Here is a 22,552-nt window from a genome sequence, read left to right as displayed (position 1 = left end):
AAATGTCTGGTTTTACAATACTGTAGGGTTGCTCTCTAAGTCTTGAACAAGCACCACATTTATCAATATTCCTATGCTCCATTGTATTGTATTCATACTGCTGCATTTCACACTACAATTGGATTAAGATGTACTGGCAGTGCTTTATACTCAGAACTACATGTACTATCATTCACATGAGGCACCTTCAGTAGTAACCACACTTGTACATCAACAAATCCCTATCCCCACTTGGATAGATTATTTGCGGGCCAGATAGCATTCATGCTGCCCTACTACACAAACTACAAATTGTACCCTTCTTCCTGGAACACCTGTCTCTCCCCATCCCCCCCCCCACCCCCTTTATCACACTTCTATAGACTATTGGGCCATGATGTTCCGTATTCTTGTTCTCAATCACACTTTCTAGATGTTGCTATTTCACTGTATGATGACCCAACAAATTCCTTTGAGTAATGAATAAACTATACATACACACTGCATGACTCGGTATCAATACTCTGTTTGTAAATCATATACAATTGTATTCATTTATATATGTATGCAGTTCATTGTTGGCACTACTAACAATGAAGAATCTGCTGGAATTCCATGGGATGAATAATTTGGATGCTTAAATAGAGATGTTAACATGGGTTAGTCATTTTCAGGTGACACAAAAATTGTATTGCCTCTGCCAGGACAATACATTTCACTCTCCTGAGTCCAGAAAATATGGTCCTTGTTTGAACAATACACTCTGTTGTTGCCCTCAGATCATGGTCTGCTAATGTTGCATCTTAAATGTACAATTCAAAGTGATTACCGGTACCTGACTGTTAACAGAGACTGAGTAGGAAATGCATTTGAAATGTCTGCTGATGCAAGATTACTCTCAAAGTCACTTTTCAACTACGGGGTAATGCACATTTCCAGATGCAAACACCATATGACTGTACCATTGATTCACCATAACATTCAGACAAACAGAGGGTAAATTTCAATGGTCAATGAGAAATGAACTATGATTTTGACTCAGGGTCATTAGATGCTGATTCAAATGCTTTCTTTGCCTCTTCAAGTGTCACATTTCCTTCTGTGTCCGTGTAACCCATCAAATTGTTATAATGATTGGGATTCAGAAAGCCGCGGGGATCGACAAGCACTGGCTTCCCACGAATGGAAAAAGAGGATATGACGTTGCTGACACTGGGAAGGCTGACATCGCTTCGCTTGAACTCTGTCTTGGCATCGGTGAGGAAAAAGTCATAGGTACATGCCGTATACGTCTTGCTGGGGTAATCGTAATAGAGTCTCGTTATGTACCCTTTTGTGAACCAGTGAAGTATGACCGGAGTACAAATCATCACCGAGGATATGCCACCAGCCACAATGGTCATTGCCCCACCTTCACCTCCAATGAGCAGCACAGCCAGTAGCCCTGAACTGATTATGCTTGTAGATAGTGAGAAGAACTTGACAAGGCGAACCAATCTGCTCAGGGGTCCACTGTAAATCAGTTTGTCCTTGCTTGGCTCTTGCGTTCGGCCAAAACTTAAGAGAGGGCGACTTGCTTTGGCACTTGTAGTCACAGACCGTATGATGGCAGTGGGAAATCCAGGTAGAGCCAGATGGTGTTGGAGAGGGCAGCAATGGACGACAGTCTGTAATGCCAGAGATAGAGAAGAAATGGCAGTTAAAACAGGCTATTCTTATCTAGTACATTCCATGCTTCCTGAAGTTCATTGGTGTAAATGATGTTGACTGCACAAGTGACTAAAATTCTACAGTATATGACTAAAATCTATGAACAACAAATTTCACATCATTATTATGGATAATATTATTGCATGAACTCAAACTACTGAACTGTAAGTGTAAGGTAGGGATAACACAATATCCATGTTGCATATCATACAGACTGTTAACGAGACTCTTTCAACAACTAAATTGCTGTTTTTCAATGAAAAACTATTTTTTTCCTTAAATGAACAAATAATTGATATTCCTGCAAGGTACAAAAATGCATACAATAAACAAACAGATCACAAGCACTGAGATCATTCAATATAAATAACACTTGGGTCCTTAATTATCAAAAATTTTGTTAGGCAACATGCTATGGCGATCAGCCATTTATAAAGGAGGCATTTCACTAGATAAGTATACCGGTACTTACTTGAACCACAACCACTACTGGCAAAATTGTGAAATAGGCCCCAACGCAGGGCGCATGCATCTGTGCGTCATTAGCAAGCAAATTTAGGGTTGTATCCATACTAAAGGACAAGTCCACCTTCTTCATAACATGGATTGAGTGAAAGCAGCAATATCAGTAGAACTCATCAGTGAAAGTTAGGGGAAAATCTGATAATCCATTCAAAAGTTACACAATATCATGCATTTTTAAAGTATCTGTGCAGTCACTGCTGGATGAGAAGACTACTATACAGTGTATGATGTACATTGTAAATGATATTGATAAGGAAAATATCTAAATATAATTTTTTGGAAAAAAAAAGAAGCACATTTCCTCGACAATTGTCACCAACGCATACATAAGGGTAATATACAATAATTCCCCCTGCCTTCTACAGTATCTGAAATAGGCAAGTCAAGTGTTTTTATTATGCGAGAAAAGTGAAAATACATGTACGGTATGTTGATTTTTCATTATGTCTATATTGTTATACACGTGACATCACAAGCTGTAGTGTAGTAACGTTTATAGTCCTCATCCAGATCCAGCACTACTAAAGTACAGCAGTACTAAATCAACTGCAACCAGCCTGAACGCAAGGCTCAATCCCACAGTATACAAATGACGCACAGGTCTGAGTGCGTCAGTCGGAATTGTGTGCATAAGGTAACTATGGAATGCTTAACCCACGAGGCGAAGCCGAGTGGGTTTAGGCTAAATTCCATAGTTACCGCATGCACACTATATTCCGACTGACGCACGAAAAGACATGTGCGTCATCTGATTTATAGAATGGGTGATTTTCTTGTCAAAAACCATTTTTCTATCGTGTTACCCGATGACAAAATTACTGGATGCATTTCCTTTTGGCTTGCCGTAAACGAGCATGCATCAGTTTTTACTGGACGCACGGCCAGCCATGCATCAGTATTTACTGGACGCATGGCCAACCTGAGTGCGCGAACGCTTGCTTAGTGCGCAAACCTTTGTTACAAGTACGCGTACTCTTGCTACAAGTGCGCGATAACATGTTTACCACTGTGACTCAGCGTACGTAGCGTGCGGCCAGTAAAAATCAACACATAGCTCTCGACCAATCAGATCGCAGGATTCTCGCTACCCATTCTATAATAATTTATTTTATAAGCGGAACTGTGCAACTATTACAATGATGGAGCACCCTGGGGTTACTAGCACGCAGTGCAGTGACTGAGCAGAAACTTGAAAAATTCGTAACTTTTGAATGCATTGTCCGATTTTTCTAAGAGAAAACTCACTGATGTGGATGTGTCCTACCCAATCTAGACGGTAATTGGTAGACCTATTCAATCAATCCACATAAATAGTGTGGACTTCTTATCCTTTAAAAATTGGTCAAGGGATAAGTCTTTCAAACTCAGGCAAGCATAAAATTAAAAGGAAGAAAGATCAAAACACAAAGGGAAGAAAACAGAGAAAAGAGGGACAGAACTTGTCAGAAGATGCTATGCTGCAGAAATCGGCCCTGTCTGCCGCTGTAATAACCAGCTCTATCATTAACATCAGGCATATAAACGCCATTCAGTGGGGCCGTATTATTACTATCGATATGAAAAATATGATATGAAAATGTGCACCGTGTTTTCATCACACTTCAGTCCCACTAACTTCAATTCGTGTCGAACGATTTAAAACGTAATTGAGATGTTACTTGTGATCAATTCTTACTTGTGAATTCGTGATGTGCCGTCCCTCTTCCTCACGCAGTATATGCATTAGAGCTGCATACTGTATGTTCTGGCCCTTGATCATCATTCTGCGAGATATTATTGAAAATATCGCACGTTTTCTGCCGTATAGCGACGCCATAGCAATGCAGACAGATAGACACCGTTTGCTGTACACGTGTTACTTTATTGCACAATCAATACCGTTCGTGGATTGGAACCGAAGAGCTACTGCACCTATCCCAGCTCTTTGCTGCAACCCATTCCGTACCGCGCGCGCCGTGTGCGCGAGGCGACTCTCTTCCCACCTACCTCCCTGGCGTACATATCAAAGAGAAATCTCTTTACCAGTACAACCATTTATATACAACACTTTCGCCTTTAATTGTATCTCCTACCAGAGATGGGGATACAATGTACATGTAAATGTCTGTCTGCAGTATATCTTTCGTATTACTTTCACATAAGGAATGGAAGTGTGCCCTATGAGATAAAGTGATGTCAATGATGCTGCAGTTGTTAATTTCAGCATGCTCTGACGATAACAGAAGACTACAATTACGGGAGTTTCTTTTTCTATCATCATGATACATTTGTATTTAATTATGTGCACGTCACAAGCAGGAAATTCAGGGGAAAGTCAGATCCAGGAATTCCAAAAAGGGGAGGCGCTTTTACAAAATTAAAGGGTGCGATGCACCCCCCCCCCCCATTTTTCTTTTTATTTCTTTTGTTTTAACAAAAAATAAAGAGGGGGCTCACACGGCGGCCGGTGCGCCCCCCTCTGGATCCGCCACTAAAAGTGAAATAAAACAAGCAATTTGTGATTGCCATGTGATTTTACATAAGTGACATGAAAATGGTATAAAATTATGACTTGGAACCTATGTCTCCAAGATTGTATAGGCATTGTAAAATAATATGACTATTTGAATCTGCACACTTGGTACCAGGTAGGGTATCTGTACAGCAAAAACATGAGACTTTTTCTTTAAAAATCATGCATAACAGGAGTACTGCATACAAGTTTATTGCATAACTTTTGAACAATTTTGCACTGACACAATTGTTTCTTCACCTTTCATCTTTCTTTGTCAGTCAAGTTTATACAGCGCTGTATGGTTGTCAGAAACACACTTTGTAGCAAAAGTTGCATTAAAGAAGAAATCCAGACCAATAAAGTTACTGAAAAGAAAGAGTAACATTTCCTGAGCAAAACAATTCTAATTTGATCAAAATGAGATGAAAATAAAGTTACTGAAAAGAAAGAGTAACATTTCCTGAGCAAAACAATTCTAATTTGATCAAAATCAGATGAAAATAAAGTTTTATGAAATTATGAATTTATTTTCACAACACAGCTCTTGTCATCCCCTCACAACTTGCCATACAGTTTGTAGCCTACATAGAATTTGAGATTTTTTTTTTTGAGATTTTGAGATTTTTGTTCAAACCACAAATATGCCCCAGTCTCATATCCTGATAAATTTGACTGATCATTATTTTGATGTTATTCAATCATGATCAACATTACACTTGCAGAGAAAAAAAATCCAGATCAATAGAAAATTGTGATATTCATATCAGCTTTTTGAGATGTTATGCAAAAATTAGCAATGTTTTGAAATTTCACACTTCCTTAATTTTCATCCAATTTTGACAAAATTTTCGTGTGCTAGTCAAAGCTTGCTCATTCTTTTCAGATTAACTTGTATCTGGAGTGGAATTCCCCTTTAAAGGAATGGTATAATTTTGGTTGAGATGGGGCTTCAGGCTTCCAACATTTTTGTGAGATAATGAGAAACCCCTTATGAATTATGAAAGAGATACAATTCTAGGAGGAATTCAAAGTTTATTTGACAAAAATTGTTTTGAAATGACTGAGAAATACAAAAATAAATTTCAAAACTGAATTTCATCAAATAAACTTTGAATTCCTCTGAGAATTGTACGCTTTTAAATTTTATAAGTGGTTTCTAATCATCACACAAAAAGTTAAAATATGAATCCCCTATCTCAACCAAAACTACATCATTCCTTTAAATCTAATAATATATGATTGTAAACTTATGCCATGTAAAATGTATTTCAGTGTACATGTACTTGTCTACTTATCTACAACAATTTAACACTTTAACACTGATGCAGGGGTGTACACTGTACCAGGGGCATGGTGTAAACAAAAGGAGGTAATCCCCCCCCCCCCCCCCCCAGCATAAAAAAAAAAAATATTTTGCTGATGCTCTTAACTTACTTCGCTTTTCATTTCCACACCACTGTCCCATTTTCTCTTTCACAGGCACACAGGTCAGATTCAATTTTGCACATGTACAATGTATGTGTTCAAGCAATCATGTGTAGGCCTACATACACACACAAACACAGGTACACTCATACACTATGCTACTTCTGCACCATATACACAAATCTAGGTTGACACTCTCAAAAACGTTTCAAAACAGTACACAGAGACAACTGAAATGCACAGATTTTGGGAAAAGGTGCATAAATGTCATTTGACCATTTACTTTCATAATTTGTATTCATCAAAAACAAAAGTAACTACACAGACATGAACAAAATCACCTTATCCTGTGACATGATAGGTGCCTTTAATCTAACAATCTAAGCAGTCAAAGCCTTGTTTTAAACAAAGGGTACTCACATACTCTAATGAGTATACTCTGCCTACCCCCCCCCCCCCAAAAAAAAAAGAAAAAGAAAAATAATAACAAAAACAAACTGGGAAAAATATTAGCTAACTTACAGCAATGTCCACTTACACCACTATTTGTGCATATGCTTCCACTGGAAAGGACAGTCTTATTGTCTTTTATTATCTTTATGGATATTGGAAATAGTGTGTGTTTTTTCCCAGATTAAAAAAAAAAAAAAAACTCAAAGCACACATTTCACCAAACTGTTTGCTTGGTACAATACAGGTGTATTTGCATTTTGTGAGGAACATGGAAAACAGACAAGACCATACAGACAAAATTACTGATGTTTACAGGGCAATTCTAATCAAAATAACAGCGGCAAAAAAAAAAAAAAAAAAAAATCTGAATTACAGCTGATGTGGCAACAAAACCATCTTTGGACGGCTGCACAAATCACACCTACATTAGTATTATACTTGCAATCATCTTGAGGCTTAATCGTTAAGACAGTAGTACAAAACCAATGACTGGTGAGGATACATGTATTATCTCTTGGTTTGCAAACTGTCACTGTAATAATGTACTCCTTTTGGTAGGATCTACCATGAACTGGAAAAAGCAAGCACTTAGATTGTGCATTTTGTACTGTATGTACGTATAGAGCAGTAACAGAAAGAATTATTAATTCAGAGTATTGTTCACGATTAAATTATATTCCATTCTATTATCATAGTGGTAAGTAAATGAACCTTATCTCAGCCTATGGCTTGGACACAGTTTCATAGTGATGGAAAGACCTTTTTTGGATTTTTTTTAATGTTTAATACTGATAGGTCATTGGAATTAATGCAGAAAGGGCAATAAAATCTACACATTAAGAGGATGGAATAGTTTTGGTTGACATGGGGCTTCGGGTTTCCAACTTTTTTTGCGAGATAGTGAGAAACCTTTAAAAAAAATATGAAAAAGTATATAATTCTAAGAGCAATTCAAAGTTTATTTGATGAAAATTGGTTTTGAAATGGCCGAGATATCCAGAAACAAAGAGGTCCTAATGAAAGGTGGGACCCACCTTTTACTAAAATCACTTTGCTTTGCTTTGTTTTTGGATATCTCAGCCATTTCAAAACCGATTATCACCAAATAAACTTTGAATACCCCTTAAAATTGTATTCTCTTACATATTGCACGAGTAGTTTCTATCTATCTCGCAAAAAGGTTAAAAGTCTGAATCCTCTATCTTGACCAAAACTATACCATCCCTTTAAATGCAATTTTAGGCAAGCAAGGAAGGTCATATGCCAAAGATGAGGGTTTAATGGTGTTATTGCTTGGGGTTGTGGAAAAGGCAACTTATAGGGAAAAAATATAAAATAAAAAAGAAAGAAAACAGTGAATTAAGTCTTCATAACAGAGTAATCAGCTAGAAATTGCTATGGAATGGTTGGCGAAGACTGGACCTCTCCACTATCGTAACGTCATGACAACAATGTTGTCCTTGGATGCATCAGATGCTACCAGTCCAGAGTACAGTCAAGCCATACAATCTACCTGTGGTAAGGCATTCAATAAAAAAAGAAAAAGAAAAAACAAAATACATTGATCACACAGATCAGCAGCAATTAATGATAAAAGTATAGACTATTCTGCAAAGAAGATCAATTAAAGATATTCTGTAATATTCTTCACTATACATTACAAGTCATATCATCTACTTGACCAGCATAAAGTGCCACAATACAAGGAAACCTTGTGATGATAAGTTTGGATGTCATGAGCACAAAATTGCCTTTTGGATTTTACCAGTACATTTTCAGCATATAAAAAACAACAACTTTGGATTCTGGGAGAGAAAGAAAAACAAAATATACAGTGTATACATATCTCAACTGGAACACACAGTTACAATATCAAATCAAATTAAAAAAAGAAAAATGTATCCTTAGGAGCATATTGTGCTGCAATAACCCAGCAACGATGACTTGTTGTTTATATAAAGTGCTTGAATTATTGATCAGAAACTTGATTTTTTTTTTAAATTTCTGGCATGAACGATACAAGAGTTGAGAGCTGATTACATCTTAGGTAATTTGCAAATGATATACATGTGAAGGTGGCCAATATTCAGCAAAAATATGAAAAGCTTTAAAATTTCATAACTTGTGGGTAAAAACAGAAGTTGGAGTTTGATGAGGCAGATCCCACTCTGTTCATCTAGTTTGCTCCATTATTCAAAGCCAACTTAAACATATGAAACTGCAGTTTCAGTAGCTGCGCTAACTTCTGAACTCTGAAAAATTCTAATTCAAGTTCCTTTTTCATAAACAGCATGTAATGTATGTCCTATGGCCCCTTTCCACATAATTATATCAAAAAGATTCTGTCTAATCAGAGTGTTGAGGGACACGTATTTGAAAAAAAAAAAAGAGAAAAAAATTCTTACAGAGAAAAGTAATATGTAGCAGCTCTTTTCTCTAATGTTCAATCTGATAACCATGCAACAGCCACTCAATGATATCATTGTGAGAGAGAAATTAGGAAATGACTTCTTACCTCATACACTACAGGTACTACGGATGATCTATCCAATAAAATTCATTACGACAAGATGGAGAATGACACTGGCGAAGATAAAATCGGCAAAGGCACGCTCTGTGGAAATTCCCTGAAAATTTGACTTATTTGCTGGGTTGACTTGTAACCTTAGGCAGACTGCAGTGAGACAAATAGACAAAGAAAATGCATTTCTTTTTGTGAGCCATCAAGTCAAAAGACTAGTGTATCATTGCATGGTATGTGAACAAGGCAGCACGAATCTCATCCATCAGATTAATGTACATGTACTACATGTATAGTGCACTCCCGTTACAACGAACACGGTTATAACGAAATTTCGTTATAACGAAGTAAATCTTCTGGTCCGAAAATTATCACCATTAAAGTCTATGGTACAAAATTCGCTTATAACGAAACTTATAGCGAAATTTCCGTTATAACGAAGTCTTTTCCGAGTGCCACAGACAAAGAAAAACAAAAGAAATGTTCTCTGTTATAACAAAATGCGAATTGCTTTCGAAAATACGTAGCGGAACAAGCATTTATAGCGTCTCTGCATTGGTGAACGCTTCACACCACCGTGTGTTCGCTCCTTGTGTCACACACCGTTTCTGAGGGGAACTTGCGATTATTATTGTAATACACTTATCCCATCACATTTCACATAGCTTTGCAGTGTATGATGAGTATTCAGCAAACATAATATGATATATTATATACATGGTTCCTTGTTTTCGTTATATATTGTATTTGTTCGGTTATAACGAAATTTCGTTATAACAAAAGAAAACTGCCGGTCCCGAGCATTTCGTTATAACAGGAGTGCACTGTATTGATAATTATGACAGTTTGTCTGGCACGTATGCCAGCACAATACTGTGTTCAATGTACCAATCTTTTGTAGTGTACCATATTACATACCGGGTACATCAAAAGGTCTACACAAATTGTACAATGTACTAGTCAGTGATCATCATATACTGTATACGCCATATATTTCGCGAGTCTAAATTTTCGCAAATCGAGACTTCCCGACGATTTCGCGAGTGGTTAATTTCGCGATCATGGAATCGTGTACTGAACGGAGAAATGTGTACGTGTACGTCATATTCATATCAGGATCAGAGTAAATATGTTCGCGTGTTTTTAATTTCGCGAAGAGCAGCTTACTCTCAAAATTCACGAAAATAAAAACTTCGCGAAATATTTGGCGTATACAGCATGCAATCACTTGACTAATGCAGCATAGATCAAAATCATTATATTGTGAGCAGTGATGTCACTTCAAGTAATCCAGAATTAGACTGGTTGCCAATAGGACAGATACAAGTGTAAAATACAGTATGCAGCTTTGCAACTATCCAAACTGGTGTGACTCCAAGTTAAAATGGAATGATGTGTATTTATGTAGACCATATAAAAACTTCATAAAGGGGGCTCCTGATACAATATAACGAAGTCCTCGGGGAACGGCAGTTTTCTTTCGTTATAATCTAAATTTCATTTACAGTCCAACAGTAAAGTGCTAAAAGATAGATCTATACAATGTAATAATTTAGCAGTACTGTATTTGCATTGATACTACAATGTAGTCCACCGTTTATCAAAAACGGTCATGTACAATGTAGTTCTCTTTTAAATGAAGTGTGCTGTGGTCAAGTCTAGAGTGTAATCACTGTTGTTGTTTAAAGGTGCGTCATTCAAGGTTGAATACTTACAGCTTTATTTTTATAAATGAATTCACATTCAAGCAGTATTTTTTTTTTTTAAACAGAAGAAAAAAAAAATCACAATCAAACAATTATAAATTCTGGTGCAGGGAGCAGTGGCAGTCTGCTCCATATAGAGTTGGGACAGAGAGAATATCCCGTGCAGAAAAGGAAAAGGAGCAAAATCTAGTCAGTCCAGCTTGGTAAATGTGATGTTAAGCAGGCTTCTCAGTCCATGCTCTGTGTTGTGTGTTATATAGCATGCTATCATTTGGTGGTGATTAATTCATCATCAGCAGCAGCAGCAGCTAAATAATACTGGTGCTTTTTTATCTAAGTTTAACAAACAAGAGACCCGGGGGGTCTCGCACTCAGCCAAGTATTACAAGATCATCTTTCATGCATTCTTGCAGACTCTTACATGTACATGAGAAAATTGGAAACTTGGGGTGGAAAGGGGGGGGGGGGCACCTTTGAGAGCTGAAACATAGTGTCCATTTGCATATTCCATCACACTGGTAAAAATACCTGCCAAGTACACTGTACTCAAAAAGTTGGACTATGCAAATTGGAAAAAAAGTCTTGCATTACAATCACTCTCTGATTCTACAGAATATTACTACATAGAATATGAATTCCTTAATTTAGGAGGTTTGGGCCCCTTGGGGCCCCCAAGGGGAGGATGGTGCCCATTCGAACACATCAAGATCCTATCCCCATAAATGCTATGTGCCAAGTTCGAGAAAATCCATTTTGTTGTTTTCAAGAAGAAGATGAAAATGTACAATTTAGGCCGCATTTGGATCCCTCAGCCACAGGGGACCCCTCGCTGGATTTGCAATGAACAAACTTGGAACTAAAGTCATCATGGTATTAACTTTGCTTTATCACTGGGTCTACAGACAATGATCTGTAAATATTCCTCAATTTTTTTTATTTATTTATTTATTTTTTTTATTTTTTTTTTTTTTTTGGGGGGGGGGGGGAGGGGGGCTAGGGGTCCCTAAGGGGAGCATGGTGCCCAGTTGAACAAAGTGAGATCATAACTCCCTAGGCATGCTACATTGTACCTGCCAAGTTTTGGTAAAAATTCATAAAGGGGTGTCAAAGAATATGAATATACAATTTAAGTCCCCATTGGACCCATCCCACCCCCTCCCTGGGCTGGGTTGCATCCTTGATTCTACCATTTTATAATAAATTTGAAACAACAGTCATCAATATACTAACTCATTGTACTAAGTTAGTTCTACCCACGTCTGGTTCTAGAGAAGATCTTTAAATATTCCATAATGGACCTGGGGGTGGGTTGGGCTGCCCTGGGGCCCCCCAGGTGGGGCATGGTGCCCAATTGAAGGAATTGAGATCCTATCCCCCTAGGTATGCTCCCTACCAAGTTCAGTGAAAATTCATCGTGGGGTTTTCAAGAAAAAGATGAAAATGTCCAATTTAGAAGGCCCCCATTGGGACCCCTCTCACCTCCTCCCCTGGTTCCCAAGGGAGCATGGGTACCCCTGATTCCGCCATGAACAAACTTGAAACTACAGTCATCAATGTACGAACTCATAGTATAAAGTCAGCTTTATCACTTCTGGCTCTAGAGAAGATGATTTGTATGATTCCTTAATTTGTTGGGGGGGGGGGGGGGGGCACCCCCCGCCCCCGGGCCCCTCAGGTAGTAGGCATGCATGGTGCCTATTTGAACAAGTTGAGATCCTATCCCCTAAGCTAGCTAGGGTAACCCATCCAGACGCTGTTAGTACGCTGTGCGAATGCTACTTACAGCGACTGGGCTGTGTATAGTTAAAGCTGCCTGCCAAGTTTGGTGAAAATCGGTCTTGGGGTTTTCAAGAAGATGATGAAAATTTAAAAATTTCATGCACGACGCACGGGCATGAGCGATGCACGATGCACGACGGACGACAGACGAAGAAGCCAATGCCAAGGAGGTATGGTAGGGGTACCACCTATCGGCAGGGTACCTTCCCATCGGCACCCTGCCTATCATGGCTGTTTGCGTATAGAACGAAAAGGTACGCGCGGGATTAAGTGTCATTAGCTATAAAGACAATAAAAACGAAGAAACGAAAATCAAACTCAAAAACAAGCTAACAAACCAAGCTAAAAACGTTTCAATTACACATCCGCTCAGTAACGACGCATATATTGCATGGCTGTGAAATTCACGTGTATTACCTATGCTGTGAAATTCACATGTATTACTTAAGGAGGGGAGGGGTGCCGATCGCAAGGTACCCTTTTAGCTGCGCGAAGAAAACGGAAACGCACGCACTAAAATTTCGCTATTTTAAAAACGGAGATTCATAATCAACGAGACGGTCACGACATTCAGAACTGCAGTATTTATGGCATATTTGAGGTAAGAATTAGGCGAATTTGTGTTATATTTTTAGAATTAGAATAACAAGCTACAGTACAGATCCTTAAGGTGACGATAGGTGGTACCCCCAACCCTACAAATCAAAATGTCCCTCCTTGGCCTTGGATGGACAACAGACGCCGGATGAAGAGTGATCGCAACAGCACATTTGAGCATCCGGCTCAGGTGATCTTGAGTTAAAAAACTAAGAAGTAAAATTCAAATATCCAAGTAACACAAGTCATTCAATAGAATTTCAATATCAGATATTAAGTGCAAATTAAATTTAGGCCTACGTGATAAACAATAGACCAATGCCCAACCAACAAGTTACACTTAGTGACTTACATTGTAACTTATCATGCTTCTCAAGTGTATCAATTATTGTATTATACATAAACAAAGAAAAGAGAAGACGAAAAAAAGAAAAGCTGGGAGAAGAGTAAAGGCAAAGGGCCAAAGCTGCATTACAGCAGGTTTCGCATACTAGACCTAGAATTCTAGTCAGTTCACACCGAATCACGGACGCAGCTCGAGACGCCACGCCACGCCACAACTTACCGGTCAGAATGAACGAACCTACGCTGGAAATAAACCCCGAGAGGAAGGAGTTGAAGGAAACGTTCCGACAAGGGCGCAGTAAACACAAACTGCACAACACCTGTCAAGAATATGTATGTCAGGTAGGCATCGATAATTTTCAGCTTCTGTGGTGTCTTTGTCATGTACTCATCGTAAATTTGTTGAGCACGGTGAACAGATTTACCGACATTTTGAGTTTGTTATTGAGACCGATTCAAGCTGACATCCGATTACTCTGCTACGTGTCGCTCAAGAGGAAGTGTTCCAGGGATCAGAGGGTGTATGATGGGAAGGTATTGAGTAAGATGTAGAGCTGACATCGTGTTGAAATGTTTAATCATTGACTTATAACATGATCTTAGCCTCTTTTTATGTTTTAAAATTAATTTTAGATATTAAAATTTTATTTCATCATGAGCGTTTTGTACTTAAGATCTTTTAAGAACGTATTTTTGTAGTATTTTGTAGCGAGACTGGAATGGCGTCTGCTAGCAGTGCCGCTAGCTGAGCTGCACATGGTTTGGGCGCTTTCACACAGTCTTTCGACACGCCGCGCCCGCCCTCCCCAGCCCAGCAGCTTCGGCTTGCTTGTCCCACTTACGTGCACGCACTGGCTGTACGGAACTTTGATCGTTCATATGAAAAGAGAGCTTAGATTAGACAAGCTGATGAACTGCATTCTGTCAGAATAGGACCTAAAGGTATCAAATTCTTCATACTTTATAAATGTAGTCGTTTAAGTGTCTGTTATTAATAAATAGGGTAGTATTTTTTAGAGAGGTAAGAATTGGAATTTACTCATGTCACAACAAAGGTATTGGCTATTGCGTTGCAAATTGTGTACGTCATTGCATTGTACAGTATTTTTATACGAGTATGGTACAGTAGTATCGCATTCTGGGATCTGCATTGTGACATTTGTGTAGGCTATGTTTTACTGCCTGGGCTAGAGAACTCTTCATCAACTCTACATTCATATTGTCATGATATACAATGGATTCAGAAGGCCTACGTTAATGCCGACAGGGGATCCATTTCTACCTGCACCAAAACATTGTTGTTTGTATGTGAGTTGCTTTAATATAGTATCAGAGTCCATTTGATGATTAATTTGAGGTTAAATACTTTTTTCTTTTGAAATGAATAAAAGCTGGAATAGAACAGAATTGCAGAAGAAATGGCCAGTTCAGATGGTGCAAAGCTCATCAAGCAGGGTGCAGAGGCAAGGATCTATCACACCACCTTCATGGGCAAGGGCTCAATCATCAAGGAGAGGTTTAAAAAGACATACAGACACCCCACCCTGGATACCAAACTGTCTCTGAAGCGCACAGGTCAGGAAGTGCGCACCATCATGAAATGCAGGAAAGCTGGTAATTCAACCACTATTTTTTTTTGCTATTTGTTATGATCATTAATTTGCTGAATTAACTTTTCATGACAAATTGATGTTTATCAAAGTAACAAGTGTCAAGCTCATCTCTAGTCCAAAAAATGAATACATTTACTATAGTTTGTATTACCACCTTTTGATAAAGCCCCAAGAAATTTTTCTAAAAGTAGAAGGGATTTGTCTCAAATGAAGAGATGTTTTTTCTTGAATAATGAAGAATTATGGTGACTTGGTAAATGAGTTACAACTTGCATTTGGTGTTACAACAACAGGGTAAGCCAGAGAAAAGAGATTTAAAAAAAAGAATGAGAGAGAAATTACATGATCCAAGCTCTTCATGATATCATGATTACCCATTTGGGAATACAACTTATCTGTCACAAAAGGGTGTAAAGTGTGCACTAGGTAATGGGAAATAAATAGTAAATGGTCAAGATTGCCAATACTGACTTTGAAAAGTCATTGCAGGTTATCAAAGTAGATAAGTTGTAGTTGTTGTTTTTTTGTGGACACCCATGCCCACTTTTGAACTATATGAATTGAATAGTTGTGTTATACATTGTATTCTTTTTTTTTTTCTCCTTTTTTTCAGGAGAGATGTAACTAAGGATTAATTGCTTGTTCTCCCAGGCTTTTTGCCTCTATAGTTCTTTTTCTTTCCTTTTAATTCAGGAGTAGCTTACATTCTGTACATTGTGCATTAGCATTTTAATTGTTATATCTGAGATTATGATGCACTGATGTTTTCATAACAGCTGTTCATTATATGATACTGTTTTATTATAGGCATAATTTGCTATTTGCAGATGGAACAAAAATAGTTCTAAAGTGGGAGTTAGGGATAGAAGCAACCAATGTAAAATTTTGAACCAGTATAATCGATGTTAAGTATTGTTACGGTGTACAAAATGTGAACAATAGGTTCATAATAAAGATGTTTCCATACTAAACCGTCTACAGTTACGGTTTAATGAGAAAAATGCTGATATTGCCATATATTTTAGGCTTTATTGTGAAATTTTTATATGGTAGGATATTTTGAGGTACATCTGACCTATGCTCACGCATCAAATGTGATATCTTGAACATTTTTGAAATCACTGCTCCCAAAGGTAAACAGGACCTTTGATATGACTCGTGTAAATGTAAGTAGGAGTAAATGGTAATTAGGTTGTGCTCTATAACCTTATTATCATGCAGCCAATGTTTTGGCCTTTCACAAACAATCCAGGCATTGCTACACCAGTGGTGTACTTTGTAGACACCAAACAGCATTCCATTCACATGGAATATGTAGAGGATTCCCAGACAGTCAGAGAATACATTCAGCAACTCCAAAAATTGGGTGCAACGGAGGAAGATGAAAGACTTTTGAGCCTTGCGTCAAAGATGGGTAAAACTGTCGCAGCCATGCACGCAGTTGATGTCGTCCACGGCGACCTGACAACATCCAACATGCTGCTGCGGCAACCGTACGAGGACTCGCCGCTGGTGATGATCGACTTCGGCCTGAGCCAGACCTCTCATCTGTGGGAGGACAAGGGGGTGGATCTCTACGTTCTAGAGAGGGCGCTATTGAGCACGCATCCCAATACAGAGAAACTCTTCCAGGCTATTCTTGATGCTTACACCAAAAACTACAAGAAGTCCTCGGAGGTCATGAAGAAGTTGGAGGAAGTGAGACAGAGGGGCCGAAAGAGAGTCATGGTGGGATGATAGTCCAGGACTGAGATGGTTATTGATATATTTTAGATGTTTGATCTGTAAGGGTAGGCCTATACAGTGCACTCCTGTTATACTGAACACAGTTATAACAAAATTCCGGTTACAACGAAGTAAAAATATAGGCTTCAATATTATCAGCTCTTATGTTTTTTACTACCTCCGCCAAGGGAGGAGGTTTTGTTTTCATTAACGTTTGTTTGTTTGTTCGTCCTTGTGCAAAATAACTCAAAAAGTAGTGAACGGATTTGGATGATACTTACAGGGAAGGTTCAGAATGGCACAAGTATCACATGATTAAATTTTGGTTGTGATCCAGGAATTTGTGTGGATTTTATGAAGGATTTCTTATATTTTGTCAGGTAGGGTCAATGAACTTGGGAGTTCAAGCTGCACATTTTTGAGGTTTTCATACGTGCACTAAAGTGTGTGCTCTAGTTTCTGCTAGGGCAAGGCGTGCCGTGCTGCTGAAAGTTGATGACATAACAAAAGGCTTCTATATCGGGGAAATTGGGCGACTTTCAGCATGCTTATGTATGGGTGGAAATCACTGATCTGTATAGATGAACAAAACCAGTGGTGGAAATGAGCTGCCTGGCAGAGGTCTGCGCTCTCAGAGTGCTTCTCTAGTTGTTTATTTGTTCGGTTATAACAAAATTTCGATATAACGAAAGAAAACTTGCGGTCTCGAGCACTTTGTTGTATTAGGGAGTCCACTGTAACTGCTGTTGCAGTACACCATCAACCTGTCTGGAAGTTCTGGGGTAGCATGTATTCCAGCTCCAAGTTGGGTTTGTGTGTGCACCAAGATTGATACTACAGTGTAATAATCCATTATGTCACTATCAACCTACCAGAAGTGTTCAGTTTGGTGGCTTTTACTGGTTTACAGAGTCCCACACAAGTCAGAAATAAATTTCTGGAATGAAGTCTCAGAGTAGGGACATGTCTCCATCAAGAGGATGAGACAGAGCACCAAAGTTTGGTTTATCTTTGATTCAATTGCAAGCAGTTTGTTTGTATGACAATATGCAACAGGTCTAGATACAGTGCTCACCTGATAATTGTGCAAATTTCTGTTGTGTAACAAAGTTTTTAGGTAATATTTTCACTACTTAATCACAAACTGCTTTATTTTGACTTTTCTTTTTTTGGCAAAACATTTCAATTTTTCCTCATTGCTGTTAAGAGATGATGACTAAATCCATCAGAAATAACATCAGGGATTTCTTTTCCTCACCAGAATGGTTTCTTCTAATCTAACCAATTCTGGACGGATTCTGGGGATTGTTCAGTCTTAACATTTGCTGTCGGGCAGTAGGATGTAGTTTTGATATGGAACTATGTACTAGTACATGGGTGGCATTGTACTTGCGATCATACACAAAACAAATGAATTTGATTGTTCCAGTGAGGCATTTTCACAACTTTGGAGACTGCTGTGTCATTTTTCATTGCCATTTTGTCTTTAGGTGTTTTAGCTTATGTGTACTTGTTGCCATGGATCTTAAAGTTGTAAGGGATAGAAAAGCTGTGCATGGCTTTGTGTAATGCCCACATACATGTATGTGGAGAGATTTCCAAGGGCCACTGCCCTAGTGGGAGGCCTGCTTAAATGGGAGAGAAGTTTATCTCCTGATCCCCTCCTTATAAAGTGGAACCACGATCTGTACATATGTTATAGCAAAATCAGTTTGTCCTTAATGGGTTAATGTACTTGGCAAATCACTGCAAAGTGTATGAATATATAAAGTTTGAATGTATGTACTATCAAAAAATAAATAAATAAATGAATAGATAAATTTGTATGAGACTGCTTGTCAAACCATATCTTGGCCATAAGATATCTAACATGATATGTGACAAGTGTTTTCTTGTGCATCACATTGTCATTGCATATGCACACGAGTGGATCAAATTGTGATATTTAGGCAGATGTAATGGTATATGTAGCAAGGATTAATCATCCTTCACGAGAATGTGTAATAGGCTGACAAAGTGACAACCTTCATGTATATTTTGTTGAATCAATAACTAAAAAAAAATTCTAACATGAAAATGTGAGATTTGTGATGTTTTACATGTAAACACAAAATGGGCAGTACCTGGTCTATCAAATGGTGGCACTCTTCAAGGTGACAAAGATCACTCTTTGGGAATCATTCAGCTTGCATATTGTGGAGAATATTGATAAAGGAGCTGTGTGGTCCTAAGTCCTGTCTTTCCTTAAATAAAAGTATGCTAAAAAATTTCACAGATCTGTAACTGTTAATTTTTTTACCCGTTTTTTAATCACAATGCATTCTCTTCTGATACTACAGTCAACCTCGCCCAAGTCATATCCAAAGGGACCAGAAAGAATCCTTTGCCTTACACAAATTTCAACTAACAACAGAATTAACACATTTATATCTATACTGGGTAGAAACTTTTTTCAACTTCAATTCTTTGACTTCTGCAAGTTTGAATTAGGGGACGTGGACTATGTTTCTTTAATGAGAAACCCCACTGGGAGTTACTACAAAATTGTATGTGTACATTCATACGCAGCTTGCATGTGCAGAAATTTTACATGAAAATTATACATACACTCAAACTTACTAAGTTGAATCTATTTGGACTGAAGAAATAGATTTGACTTAGAGAAAATTCGACTTATGAGGGATAAAAATCAGTTGAATATAAAGAGAAGGGCGTTAAAAGACCTTTGACTATAATAGGCGATTATTCAACTTAAGCGAGGTCAACTTTAGAGCAAGGTTGACTGTATGTAATCATGTGGCATGTGAGTATGTAAAACTCATCACACGTAACAATATATTTGGGAAGATCTTTTGGAAGCATGTTGAGAATTACCCTGGATTTTTGTCCAAAGAAGTTGACAGAGTCAATAGGAGAATTGAAGGAAGGTTTGTGTCATTTTTTTTTTCATTTTTCATTGGCAAGGTTTTTTTTTGCTTCATTATTTGATTTTACATCATTGTCATCCATGATTGCATTTTGCCTGTTCTGTACTGTATGTAGATTACTCACTGTCTTAGATTGTGGGATAAAACAAGGGAAATAAAGTATACATGTGTGACATGGATTTTAACCATTTTGTTTTTCATTTATTTGTGTTAATGAACTAGTACATTAATCATTTGTTTTATAAAGTGACATCTGCATAATGAGGGAATTACTGATAGGGCTGCCATCTTCTGCATGGCAACAATAATACCGATGAATACTTATTGCAAATTAAAGAAAAAAGAAAAACAGACCAATTGCACATTAGCATGCTAAATCAAATTTCATCACATGCTGAATTTGTTTTATTTGTAATAAGAAAAAAATGCCAAATATCATAAACTATGGCATTTGGCAAATCTATGCTGATGTTGCAGTTAAAGACTTGGTAATGTGTGGCAATTTTGAATTAGGGTAACTCAATTGAATCAACGTTCATTTGCTGCCCACCGGGTAATTGTCATTGTACACACAGTGTACTGTACGAGCTGAAATTTTCGCGTACAGATATTTTCGCGAATTGCTACTTGGAGGACATTTTAGTGTGTTGTTAATTTCGCGGTTACGAGGGTCTAATTGAACTTAGAACATTAATCACTCGTTATTTTCGCTGTTCGAAGGCGATTCGCGAAATTCGTGTAAAAATAAAACCGCCGCGAAAATTTCAGCTCGAACAGTATAACAAATCTGGGTAACAGTTGCCTGTGACAATATACCATAGAACACTTGCCCCAATAAAGCAAAATTACACAAGTGTTGATAAAATCTGTGAATTTAAAACTCAACACATTTTTACTAAACTGAAACAATGACTGCAACCACATATGCAAATTACATGGGATGATGGGATGATCATCTTAAGTCTCCTGCGGACCTACAAACAAATCTTTGCTGTAAAATTACATTGTTGACATTAAACCCCCGAGAAAAAGAGAAAGAATTTTTAATCAGTTGTTGCTGTTCATAAACTAAGCAATGGTGAGTTTTGAAGGGGGCATAAATGTAATTCTTTTTTTTTTAATATCAAAAACATTGTTTTGGTAATAAATAGCTTTGTGACGAAACTATGGAAGAACTGGCACTTTATCCAATAGATTGTTCTAGTATGTATTCGAGTTTATGCATGCTTTCTTTACAAAAGATTACCTTGTCAGAGGCTTACCCTGCATAGCAACAACTGATGAATGCTAGAGTGAATTCCTTCCAAAGAAAGAGAATTGGAGGGAGTGGGTGAATCAAATGGTGTGTTACTAGGCTGTAGGCAAATTAACACTAAGAAGTTTATATACCATTCATATTGTCTTTTTTTTTTTGCAACCATTTATGTCATTTGTATTTTTACCTGTGTGTCAATGTTATGTATCATGTCTTTTGTTCATGTTGTCATGGAAATGGAAAATCAATTCAATTCAGTTCAATTCAATTCAATACATCCCACTTCCAGTCAATTTGCATACACAATATGCAGTATGGTGACCAATGACACTTCTGTAAAACATGTACAAGTACAATTTAATATTTCATTACGGCCCCATTCTACTGACCATCGGAGGCTCATCTGATTCACAAACTGAAAAATTTCAGCATTCCAATGAGTTCAGATGGAATATGATCCGACAAGCTCCAGAGACTTGCACCAAGGCACCATACCAATGCCAAAAGAGCCCCAGAATCAAGACTCGAGTTAACCTGTGCAATGACTGTTTAATCGTTGGAAACCCAACAGACTGTTAAAGGATGTCAACTGGACATGCTCAATAGTCACACAACTGACATGCATGACACCTAAAAAATAAACTGACTGACTTGACATCTGTCCGACACTGACTGGACTTGTGACTGGAAACTTTGCTTCTGACAAGTGAGCGATAAGAAAAATCTCAGTGGAACAGGGGTACTAACTTTATTATTCTATAACTGATTTCCATGAAACTTCTACCATTTTGTTATTTAATTCTACTCTGTTTATTAAATTCAAATTGAACATGGATTTGTGATGTACAGTAAAACACAATATTTTCGCGGCATGAAATTTGAATGAATTGGAGCCAACGGCCTTTTTAGGGGCATGAAACTTTTGCGAGTTGCCTCTAACATTCAATGCATATAGTGTAGACAAGAACTTTCACATGCATTTTAATTTAGCGAATCTTGGCTCTCACGAAATTCGCAAACTTGTTTTACAGTACCTCGGAATCAATAATTCTATTGACCACAAGACACCATAAGAGTGATTGAAACATTTATTACCAACATAACCAGTGAAACATCAGAAGTTTCACATTACACAGGTACATATATTCAGAATCATTCACATTTGTTACAAAGAGATGATGACTTATCAGCAAAGAATGTCACAGGACACATTGATCATGCAAATTGCACCTGTATGAGAACCTCAAATATTCCTCACAGACAATATGTCATTATACATATATCATTTGCCAAGGGGGTCTTGCCTTTGGAGAATTGATGCTGATACAAAATGGTCTCTCCATGGCTTTCCATTAACATTCTTGCAGTGAAATGACATATTTTGTTCAGATTTTATCAAGACCATTGGAAGACAACTTGAGTATTACCGAAAAGTAAAATACAGCCCTTAGCCTCTCACTTTCACTCTCGTAAGTGTACTTAACCCATTTCTCACAGA

At 37.8% G+C, this 22,552-nt stretch overlaps 2 protein-coding genes across 2 annotated transcripts; one reads left to right on the top strand and one right to left on the bottom strand.

The window, feature by feature from the left end:
• Positions 1–1,004: 1,004 nt before the first annotated feature.
• On the bottom strand, positions 1,005–3,976 carry LOC139721432 (transmembrane protein 70, mitochondrial-like). Its single transcript, XM_071632747.1, has 2 exons — positions 3,890–3,976; positions 1,005–1,646 (listed from the first exon to the last, which is right to left on the bottom strand). Exons 1-2 carry the CDS (start codon positions 3,974–3,976, stop codon positions 1,005–1,007), a joined length of 729 nt encoding a protein of 242 aa, XP_071488848.1.
• Positions 3,977–14,905: 10,929 nt separating this feature from the next.
• On the top strand, positions 14,906–17,289 carry LOC139721466 (EKC/KEOPS complex subunit Tp53rkb-like). The gene is made up of 2 exons (XM_071632783.1): positions 14,906–15,148; positions 16,400–17,289. Exons 1-2 carry the CDS (start codon positions 14,953–14,955, stop codon positions 16,882–16,884), a joined length of 681 nt encoding a protein of 226 aa, XP_071488884.1. The 5' UTR covers positions 14,906–14,952; the 3' UTR covers positions 16,885–17,289.
• The last annotated feature ends 5,263 nt before the right edge of the window (positions 17,290–22,552 follow it).

Source organism: Diadema antillarum, unplaced genomic scaffold (assembly GCF_040938485.1).
Source record: "Diadema antillarum isolate AM-2024a unplaced genomic scaffold, OU_Dant_1.0 scf00000143, whole genome shotgun sequence".
NCBI lineage: Eukaryota > Metazoa > Echinodermata > Echinoidea > Diadematoida > Diadematidae > Diadema > Diadema antillarum.
This window is presented reverse-complemented; position numbering and strand designations above follow the sequence as displayed.